Raw genomic sequence first — 11513 nt, forward strand, 5'->3', positions numbered from 1 at the left:
TTGTGGGCACTCAGAGCCCTGCTGAAGGGATGTGGTGCCCAGCAATTCAGTTTGTGGTGCTCAGAGCCCTGCTGGAGGGATTTGGTGCCCAGCAATTCAGCACCAGCTGCTCAGAGGGCACCTGGACCTTGCCCTCAGCTCACTGCAGCATTGCCTTTGTTTCCCTTCCTCAGGGCTGCCAACACAGGCCCTAATGCAGTATTTTCTGGGCTCTTTTCTTCCTGGGTCTGCTAATGAAAGTGTGTGTGTGTGTTGGATGGAATCTGGGGCCAGAATACAGCTGCTGCTGAAGAGTTTCAGCACAAAAACTCATACTGTATTTTACTCATAAAACTACATGAGGTGAAACAAGATCTCTTATTTCCAGATTTCTGTGTCAGCTACAGCAAATGCAGCCGGGATTTTCTTCTTGTCTGTTCATGGCTACAATTATTTCTAGCTTACTGTTCTTACAATAATTTAATTTTGTAATGTTTATTGGCTTGGAAGGTACATTCATCCTAGCTTTTTTTTGCATTTTGTGCTGTAAAAGGTCAAAATTGTCAGGAAAGATTTATTTTTGGGGAAAAGGAATCCTTATTTAAAAGCCAAAGCAAAACAACCTTTCTGTAATAGAAAGGAAGCAGAAGGAGCAAGCTAAAACTCTGAGCATCAGCTGAAGCCATGTGTTACATCTGGTGTTTTGTGATTTATGGCATGTTGGTATTTACTCCTCCCACTGATCCAGGCGTGCAGGTGCTGCCCTTTTTGAGTGCTGAAAATGGAGGTAGAACCATGAGGGCCTTTTCAGCAGTGCCCCAGGGATGGGCAGTCCCTCTCTGGCTGCATCCCCATCCCGAGCAGTGCCAGCCTGGCCCCTGTCCCATGTCACAGCCACCACAGCCGGGGCACACGGCTGGGGTGGGGCTGCTGGGGCAGGAGGAGCCTTCTGCCTTCTATTTCCCCACCGTGTTTCAGTTTGTCCGTCTACCTCAGACAAACAAGGGAAGGGTGTCCTTCCCCCTCAGCCCATCTCTGTGGGTGCAGAACTCCAGAGCCTCCTACACTGATGACAGGGCCGTGAACTATCCCTGCCCTGTGACAAAGCCAGAAATGTGCCACAACAGCTCAGTCACTGAACTAAAGAGAAAAAATAAAAAAACCCTGCTGGCGATAGCTGTTGAAAGGCCGTCTCCTGCCAAGGCACGGGCACAGCCAGGCACGCTCACACTGACCCTGGGTGCAGAGTCATCCTCACAGCCGGGATGCTCTCTCATCGGCTCTGGCTCCTGCCCCACAGCCCTGGGTGTGTGCCCTGCTGCTGGTTTGCTCTGGGTCGGGTTTATCGAGTCCTTCCTCCCCGCCTGAGAAGCTGAAGGCACTGCCTGCATCACTTCTGCCTTTTGCTTTCTTTTTTATTTTTAAACCTTTTCCCCTTTCCTCCTTGCCTTCCTTTTCTCTCCTTGTTTATCCTCGTTTTTCCCCTCTATATTTTTTTACTTTTCTCCTTTTTTTTCCATCCCGTCCTTTTCCCGCTGCCGGTTTGACGTGCCCGGGCTGGGGGTCGCGGATCCGGCGGTGCCGAGCCGGGCGGGGCTGGGCCGGGCGGGGCTGGGCCGGGCCGGGCCGGGCCGATGCGGGCGGAGCCGAGCCGAGCCGGGCGGGGCCGTGACGCGCGGCCGGGGCGGTATAAGCGGGCGCTGTCCGGGTGCTGAAGGCGGCGGAGCGGCGGAGCGGCGGCAGCGCAGGTAGGGCTGCAGGGCCGCCGGGCTGTAGCGATGCAGGGATGTAGATGGGGATGCAGGGATGTAGGCTGGGATGCAGGGATGTAGGCTGGGATGCAGGATGCGCGGAGCCCCAGGGCTGCGCAGGAGGATCCGACACCGAGAGAGCGCTGAAGTCGCACCTTGAGCTGGTGGTGCCGGGGCTGGGCTTGCAAGGGAACACATCCCTATAAAATGCACCCCTATCACTATAGATATAGTATACATATAAAGATGCATGTATAAATGCATATGTATTGTACCGGAGCGCTCCCGCGAGCGGCGGCGCTCAGCCGTGCCCGCTCACAGCGCTTCACGGATGGGCAGGGGGATCCCTCTGATCAAACACCCTCCGAGCCCCTTCCCAGATGGATCCGCATGCAAACAGTCCTTAGAGTCACTAGGACTGCCGTGGGTTTGGGGTTTTGCCCTTCGTTGCTGTTTTGTTTGTGTTTTCGGTTCCTTCCACAGGGTAAAAGGTTAGGGATGCTTATAAACAAGGCGGATTTGCTGCAGTCGTGTTATTTATTGCAAAAAAGAAATGGGAGGAAGAGTGCATGATATACTTATTTTCCCTATGGATAACTGCTCTTATGTTTCACCTAAGGCTGTCAGAGCAGGGACACATCTATAGGAAAAAACTATGAGTTTTCATAGCTAAATTTCACTGGAAACATTAGAGTCACATCAGAAACAACTGCCAGGAGAATGAGAGAGAAAATTACTGCTACCATGGAAACATCCCAGAAACAAGATATTTTCTGTGTCTGTTTTTTAGGGAACTTTTTTCAGTCTGTATTGCCTTTGTATGTGTTAAATTTTGATAATGGTTGCCTCATTTTGTAAAGAGGAGCTTCTTCATCTTCATTTGCTGGCTAAAAGATGATTTTCCTGTTTGTTAGGTTCTAATAGAGGAGAAAATATGCTCTCCATCTAGACTGGCTTCACAGTTATTGATCTGAAGACAAAAGAGCTGTTTTGGCATATTGTCTTTAGAGAAGCACAGGAGAGAATGTTTACAATATTTCCTAAAGATAGGCTAAAATGTCCCGTTTTAAAAACAAATGTGGAATTAAAGTCTGAACGACTGGGGAAGAGCACTCTTACCTTGGATAGCGCAGTATATTTAATGACAAGATTTATGACCTGAACTGATAGCTTGTAAAAGAAAACATCCCCAAATCTGTTTAACAAGGCTTTCAAATATCATCTACCAATAAATTAGAAGTAAAAGTTGACCTAGAGGCAAATGCACAGAAAATATGTAGAGAGGAGCCAATGATCTGTTATTCCTGCAAAGGAAATATCCAACTGAGCAACATCCTTGTGGAACACTAAACTAAACTTTGCCTGGCTGCACACATTTTGATTTCAGTGGGATGCTGACAGCCCTTGCAAAGGCTGTAACAATCCCAATTGTGTGCAGAGAAGGAGGGTGAGTTCCTGGTCCTTGTGAGTGGGAGGTGCTTGGCAGATGATTATAGAAGGACTCTCCCTTCCCCCATCCCTTGGAAAGGACAGTTTCTCGTGTGCTGACAAATGAACTCTGTCAATGACCAGTCTGCTGAAAAAGAAAGCCTTAATTTACTTATTTGCTACAGAAATAGAGAATTAGGTGATGTTTGGCTGGGGGTGTTTTGTTTGTTTGTTGGAGATTTTTAATGGATATATACATTTATGTCCAGGGCTAATGCCTTTTCTGTGACAGAAAATGAAGCAATGGGTTGGCTTTGACTCAGGGCAAACTCAGATCCGGAGGGCGGGACTGTCTAATTAGCTGTTGAACTAATCATTTGTGAAATCAATGCTCAAATGTATCCAGGCTTGAAGTCAGAAATGTTTGGGGAAATTGTTTGCTATTATGCCTGTTAGCCTGCTCATGCATACTGAAGGGAGGAAAATAAGCAGCTCTCTGAACTGATAGGGCTTTAATTATTTAGTTAAGTCACATTATGTTAAGGACAAAAATGGAGTGGAAAAATCTACAAGTGAGCTGAAATGAACACATTCATGCTCACTTTCTGCTTGCAGCAGTGGGTAAACACGGTGTACACAGCTCTTTCAGGCTCTCATGAACTACCAGAGTCTCAGCAGGATGCTTTAACAAGCCAAAAACCAAAGGAACCAAAATAGGTCGATTTATCAAAGCAGTTGATATCTTTATCATTCCTTTCTCATATTGTACTTTATTTGTAAATGCAAGTGGGTCAGAAAAGAGTCCCATGTGTCCTGTGGCCCCAGTGTGCCTGAGAGTGGCCTGGGGAGTGACTGGTGGCAATTTCTCCTGTGCTGTGGGGAGGGTGCCCAGCTCTGCAAGGCTGGGGTTTTGCAGCTGTACCCTCATGCACAGTGATGCTGTAATCATCTCACTTCTGTCACGGGCATGTTTTTCCCAGTTCTGCTCCAGAGTTTATTTTTGTCTGGTGTACGCTGGGCAGACATGGGCTTCTACTGATCTATTCTAACCAAATTTGCCAGTGGTCATGTTTCTGCCTGTCCTGGGACCTGATTCAATTTCTGCTGGAGTGAATGAATAAGGAAATGAATGAAATCACCACTCAGAACCTACCTACTCAAGCTCATTTCTAAGATGGGCTTTCAGGGATTCAGTAAAATTATTTTATACCTTTAGGATAAATGATATTTTTCCTCTCATGTAAGAGATCATTGCCCTAGGAAGATGAGTCATAGAGTCATTAACCGATATTCCATTGTAATACAAATAATTTTTTAATATGGAATAGCAAAATAAAGGAAATAGCTTCAGTACTATGAGTAGTGACAGAAATAAACTTGCAAGTAATTTTATATGTCATGTTCACTTCATGACATAAGCACCATTCAGCAGTAATGTCCTGGCAAGAAATTAGATGACCTATGGAGTAATCTCACAAAATATTTCTGTCTGTAGTTTTAATACTAGTATTTTGAGCAGCATTTAAATTTATGGATACACCAATTTTGTCATTTAGGTGCTTTGTTCTCATGATCAAAATGACATCTAGGTGTGTCTATGGGCATTTCATGAGTTATATGGGGTTGGTATTTTGTACTTTGGTGCTGCCATTGGACAATTAATGTTCATAAAGTGCATGAAGCATAGAGATAAGAAATTTCTTGCAGAGCTCTCTTTCCTAAGCCTGTCTCCATGTGTTAACAGCTTCTTTTTCTTCTTCTTCTTCTTTATTTAAAGGAAACGTTTTAAACATGGCAGAAACTAAAACCTTCCAGCCTGGAACAGCCTGTGCTCTCACCTTTTTTTTTGTCCTAATCTGTTGGGTCGATGCAGCCTCCTTCCAGCAGCACCAGCTGCTCCAGAAAGACCCAGACTATGCAATGAAAAACCTGCAAAGGCTCCCAAACCCCGACATGATCAAAGCCCTGGAGTACATAGAGGACCTTCGCAAGCAAACCAACAAGGGAGAAGGCAGCCCTGACTACAGCTCTTATCAAAGCGTCCCCTACCTCCTCCCACAGAGAGAAAGCAAGGACCAGCTCCACCTCCCGGATAACGCGCGGGATTCTTTGACTGAAGATGAGTCCCAGTGGGTTAAGGTGATGCTGGAAGCCTTGCGGCAAGCCGAGAAGGAGTCAAAGGCTGGCCCAAAGGAGAATAAGCCCTACGGTCTGGGTTCAGATAACAGCTTTCCAGCCGGAGTGACTGATGATTACGAGGCTTACAAGTGGCCTGAGAGGTGGCAGAAGTACCTCAAGATGCCGCTTGGGCACTATGAAGAGGGCTCAAGGGACAGTCCCTTCAAGCGCACCAACGAGATCGTGGAGGAGCAGTACACGCCCCAGAGCCTCGCCACCCTCGAGTCCGTGTTCCAGGAGCTGGGAAAGATGGCAGGGCCCAGCAGCCACAAGAAAGAGAGGGTGGATGAGGACCAGAAGTTGTACACAGATGATGAAGATGATGTGTACAAAGTGAATAACATTGCGTATGAAGACGTGGTTGGAGGAGAAGATTGGAATCCCATAGAGGAAAAAGTGGAAAGCCAAACCCAGGAAGAGATAAAAGACAGCAAAGAGGAAATTGATAAACATGAAGAGGAGATTGATGAGGAAATGAAAAGATCGGGAAAACTCAGCTTCCTTGAGGATGAAATAAGAAGAGAAAATAAAGATCAAGTGTCAGAGGATGTTTCAAAACTAATGAATTACTACCTGAAGAGGCTGATGGGTAGTGCTGGGAACAGGAAATTAAGGACTGGAGGAGAACTTGAGGAAAAAAGAGCATCCATGTTTTTGGATAAACAACTTGATCCTCAGGCTATAGCTCAGCTGATAGAAATCTCAAGGAATTTGCAAATTCCTCCTGAGGATTTATTAGACATGTTGAAAGCTGGAGAAAAAAAGCAGCTTCAGAGCGAAAGGTTGGAAGCTGAGCAGGAAATGGAATTCCCAGAAGACCTTGACGAGATAACTGAAACCAATCTGGGACAGAGTGATATATTTAAAAATAATATAAACTCTAAAAATGGGTACATGAAGCAGCCTCTTATTCCAGAAAATCTACCCGAAGACCTCAATATTGAAGATATTGTCAGCCTTCTGGGAAATGACAATTTAGCTAACCAGAATCCCTCCTACTTACTAAATCGTCTGAATCAAGAAAATGACTTGCCAAGACTGTCTTACATTCCCAGAAGATTGAAAGGGCACCTGTTCCCCAAAGCTGCCTGGATGAACGACTTGGAGAGGCGACAAGCGGAGTACGAGAAGCTGAATGAGAAGGATGAAGAGCTGGCTGATTACTTGGCAAAGGTGCTGGCCAAGTACCCCGAGGTGATCAACAGCAACCAGATGAAAAGAGTCCCTGCTGCAGCCTCGGAGAGCGACCTGCAGGAGGAGGAGCAGCTGGAGCAGGCCCTCCGGGAGCACCTCAACCAGCTGGGACCACAGGAGGCTGCCAAGCTGGCCTCGCTCAGCAAAAGGCTCTCCATGGCTGGGGAGGCTGACGACACGCAAACCAGGCAGCTCCTGGACGAGGATATGCTGGCAAAGGTGCTGGAGTACCTAAAACAGGAGAAGTCAGAGCTTGAAAGAGATCACATCACCAAGCGAGCAATGGAAAACATGTAATTGTTCCCCAAGTATTATTTCTCTTCAATGTGTTGACTTCTTTCCCAATTCAGTTGTGATTTATTCCTGCTCTCACACTAAACAACCTATGGTAGACTATTTACCATTGAACAGTCTGCATATCTTTCTCAGAGCTGTTATATTGTTTATTGATATATGTTATAAATTATGGGGCAAACAACAAATTGCTTCAAGTGTTTTAAGAAACAATTTAATGATATCAAGTAAAAGTATAATGTGTAAACAAATGACCTTTGCATTGTTAATAAAACATGATAAATGAAGAGTGACAATTATAATTTGAAATTTTTAAGATTAATTGGATTATTTTGTTACTGTCTGTAGTGGTTTTTGTGCAGTATCGAATAAAAAAAATAAAGCATTATATATATATATAGTTTTATTTACAAGGCTTTTTCTATTCAGTGTTTTATTGTTGATGAATAAATTATTTCTGGACAATCGACTTTGTTTCTTTGTGACAGTTGATAAAGTCATACTAATTGGAAACATATTTTTACTTCTACAGATGACTCTTCTGAAATACATTATTTTCCCTACACATTAAGTTGTAAGAATAAACTTGTGGTTTTCTGGGCCATCAACTGGTGTTACCCTTTAGGGCAGGGGGTACCTAAAGAGCTTGCTGAAGTCAGTCAGTGTAATACCTGCATTACCTACAACTGAAAATTTGGCCTCACATAATTAAGAGTATCTGTACCTCCTGGCAGCAGGAGGAACATAAATGATTTGTCCAGCTGAGACAGGCTTGATGATGAAGCTCTGAAAAAATACAAGATGAAACCTTCCTAGGTGAGCTCTGGGGAGCTCTGCCGACGAGTCCCCTCCATCTCTCATGGTGACAACCAAAAAGAAAGAGGCAGGGAGCTCCCCTGTGGGCAACAGCATTGGTTTGTCTGATTAAAATATTATTTCCTTCTCCAAGAAATGACCATTACATGTCACATAAATACACAGAAAACCTTTACTATTCAGCACACTATCTGGACACTTGAAATGTCTTTTGAGCTCCTGCTATGACCTGCAGTAGGTGGTCTGGAAAGGTTCTGGCTCTTTTACAGAAGGAAATGTGCTTGCATAACGCTGTGAGTCAGAGGTGGTTTTCACTGGGACAGCTCATTTCCAGGATTATAGTTTAAAAGTGGTTTTCCCTGTGGTATTCTGCAGCAGCTCATCTGGGCTAAGTGGGGTGGGGATGATTTTTGGCAAGGCAATGTCTAATGAAGTACAAAGGCTGCAGAAATAAAACCTCATCTTCAGTGTTGCCATTACCCTAAATATTCACAGCAGACAGGAGCTCAGCCCCTGTTCCAGCCATTATCCCTTGAATACACAGAGGACAATAAAACATCTGCTTTTCCAGGCACGTGTAGGACCTGGAAGAGATGGCACACGTGGTGACACAGGACAGGTGGGATCCCTCAGCATCATTCCCCTCCTGCCATAGCCTGCAGCCCTCCCTTGCCCTGGGCTCCCCAGGCTCCTGAGCCGACCAAAGCCCTGGGGAACTGCTTGACTGCCTCCAGGCTCTTGCTCAGGGAGAGATCAATGACAAGTCTGGATACCAGAATGATTTTGGATCTAAGAAACCAGTGGTACAAACCTGTACATTAAAGGACAGATAAGTCAGGCACTGTGTGGAAGAAGAAATAAGCTTTGGAAAATCCTAATCTTGGCATGAGTAATTACATGACTTTTTAGAAGAACACCTCATTCACAGTGTGTGCAAGCCATCAGGGACTTTGTGGTTCATCTTCACAAAGAAGAAAAGGGGGGTTGTGCTTGAAATAACATAACTTTGTCTAGCAGAACTATATGGAAGTGTCAAGCTGATTCTAAGCTAAGAAGTTACATCAGTACTTTGCCCTCTTCAAGCCACAGAAAGCAGACAACCAATCTCCCTATGAAGTGCCTTATTTCTAACAAACTCATCTCCAACTCTATATTGGAATTAAATGAAATGAGAAAATATTAAACAGGCAGCACTCTCCTGGTAGCTGTAGCTGCCTCTTGCTATGCAACCAAGGCTCCTGCAGCAGAGCAAAAGTTATACCTGAATATACAAGACAGCATTATCCAAATGTACATCCCATCATGAGATCTGCTCCATTAAACCACTCCAGAGCCTCCCCCTGCAGAGAGGCTGGGTAGTACTTAATTGTTCTTAATAGCCATGGCTGCTTCTGCTTTCATTTGTCTGTGGTTTGTGTTTTCCTTATGGGTGCAGTGGGACAAACAGTCATGTTGTTAATAATGCACAGAGAATGCATAATCCATAACAGATACACTATCAAGCTTATTACTATAATTATATACAAAATAAAGTGACCACCCTGCAATTTTTGCTCAGGCAAAGTGAGGAACAGATTTTTAATTCCCTTTTTGTGTTATGATTTGACAGCATCCCAGATGCAGCTGGTTTATGCTCTCTGTGTCAGTGGCTTTTGTCCAGCAAAGAAAATGTTTCTGCTCAAATCTTCCTCCTAAAACTTGCTTCATTGTGTCCTTGTATTTAAGGTCCTCCCCAACACACAGATCAAACAGAAATTCTGTATCTGATCCAAATACATCAAGCTGATCACCCTCCTCAGGATCTGAGGTAGTTCTTTGTACATACCCTAGAATTCATTTATTAGTACCCATAAGAGTAAATGCTGTGTTGTTTTTTTTTCATTAATTCATATGCTACTGCAAGTGCTTTGTTTACATCTGCCTCTTGATGATTCCATTATTTTGTCAGCTGGAGCTCTTAAATGAGAACACTTGTTGATTGAAAAATTAATGTAACCAAATTACCTCGACTGGAGAAATGAGATTGTAGCAATTATTTCCTTCTAAAAGGGCATTTCCACAGTGCAGTGGAAGGGGGTTGAGTTGCATGCAATGTGACAATTGTAACTGTTCCCCAAAGCACTTCACAAGACACTTGTTTTGCAGGAGAGATGACACAAGCCATGATTTTCTTAACATGACAAAGGGGAGCCCAGGCTGGGGCTCAGGCAGCCTGAGCTGTGCTTTGTCTCACAGCCTCACTCTGCCACTCCTGCTGTCACTAATGAGAAACCACTAATGATGCAAACCTGCATCTCCAGACACACCTGAGGCAGCCCATCTGCCGTCGGCCAGGTCACACATGGAGCACAGGGGCTCTGTGGGATGTGCACCCCATTCCCTGCACCTTCCCCAGGCTCCAGGGCTATTTACTCCATATGCACAAATCCATACCGACACAGCTGGATGTCAGCTGCACTCTGAGTCTGTTCAGCTACCCAGCAGCCTCCAGAGAGGTTAATGTGAGCTACAGGAGCTCCAGCTAGCAGCAGCAGGCAGGTGCAGAGCCTCTAGTGCATAAAGTGGAAAGGAGAAGCCCTGAATCACAGCTGATTAGCTGGAGAGCCACGTTATTCCTGACTTTTGGATCATTCAAAAACATTTGAGGTCGTTAATAATTCATTTGTAGATGTAGCAGAGCTCTAAATGTGGCTGATTAAATGCATTTGACGTTTCTCTTGAGAGAGGCTGTTATTCCAGGAAACCACTTGGTATCTGCAAATGTCTTGGAATTAGTGTACTCAAAATTACAGGTTCACTCACAATGTTTTCCCCTGCAAAGAAAGGAAAGTGACCTCTGATTCCAAATGTAATGTACCCTGGTGAATAACTATGGCACATTTATTTTAGAAGTTCCCCACAGGCACTCAGCAGATCTGCTGTGCAATGACATGGTCCAAAGTGCTCTGCCAAGACAAAAACCTGCAGCCCATGGGCAGGGCAGGTCCTGCACACCTGGGGAAGGTGTTAAAAAGGGGTTGTTTGGCAACAGCACAGCCCCTACAATGGCTGCTGAGTGATATCCTTCCCAAAACCCTTCCTGGCATCAGCCTGGCACCAGAGCCCCTTGCTGTATCCTGGCACAGGAGCCAGGCTCTCATGGAATGCCTTGGTGGGAGTGCCACAAAGCCTCCAGGTCCTCTGGGCTGGATGAGCAGCATCCAAGACAGGATCTAAAAGAAATGATGAGCTTTATTCTACTTCTGTGTCTCCCCGGTTATGTCAGCAAATCTGACAAGCCAAACCACTGGGTTTGTTTGGCTTCTTGCCTAAGTTACAGGAAATCCATTCAGGTGTAGCTGTGGGGTGCATTTTGTGCCACTCCGTTTAAAAGTTTAGTGAGAACCAAGAGTTTATGCAGATTTGAGCGTGTTTTTCAAGGGGGTCACCCACGTCAGGGCAGTTTTCCTACTGCTCTGCAGTCACCACCATTGGGACACCTCCTCTACCAGAGGCAGTGGGATCCTTCCCTGACAGGACTTTGCTCAGGGTCACCTTGGGAAAGCATTTTTGGGTTATTTTCCTCTTTCCCTAAGCTCATGCCAACACACAGAAAGGAGGGCCACAGCATCTGCCTGTTGAGATCTCCAGGTGAAACATGTGGTCATTTTTTATTGTCCATTAAACTCCTTCCAAAATCATACATCCTTTAAGTGGATCTTTTCCTAGCTCAAATTTTAGACAACATTTAGTTTCACATTGTACATATGTTGAGCCTGAACACAAGAAGAAACCTCCCATCCCCACTTTTCTCTCTCCTCTTTGACCTAAGAGAAGGCATGAGACTGCTTGGATGAGATGCAACATATAATTTCTGCAAAGAAACACATTTTT

The 11513-nt window shown here is 45.0% G+C and overlaps 1 protein-coding gene across 1 annotated transcript; it reads left to right on the forward strand.

Annotated features, from left to right (window-relative positions):
* The first annotated feature begins 1644 nt into the window (after positions 1 to 1644).
* Positions 1645 to 7214, forward strand: SCG2 (secretogranin II). The gene is made up of 2 exons (XM_058031563.1): positions 1645 to 1727; positions 4936 to 7214. The coding sequence occupies exon 2, from the start codon at positions 4950 to 4952 to the stop codon at positions 6825 to 6827; it is 1878 nt and encodes a 625-aa protein (XP_057887546.1). The 5' UTR covers positions 1645 to 1727; positions 4936 to 4949; the 3' UTR covers positions 6828 to 7214.
* The last annotated feature ends 4299 nt before the right edge of the window (positions 7215 to 11513 follow it).

The sequence above is a fragment of the Melospiza georgiana genome, chromosome 10 (genome assembly GCF_028018845.1).
Source record: "Melospiza georgiana isolate bMelGeo1 chromosome 10, bMelGeo1.pri, whole genome shotgun sequence".
Taxonomy (NCBI): Eukaryota; Metazoa; Chordata; class Aves; order Passeriformes; family Passerellidae; genus Melospiza; species Melospiza georgiana.

Bases quoted from the DNA above. Each gene is read 5' to 3' on its own strand.
- SCG2 (XM_058031563.1), top strand. From the start codon at position 4,950: ATGGCAGAAACTAAAACCTTCCAGCCTGGAACAGCCTGTGCTCTCACC.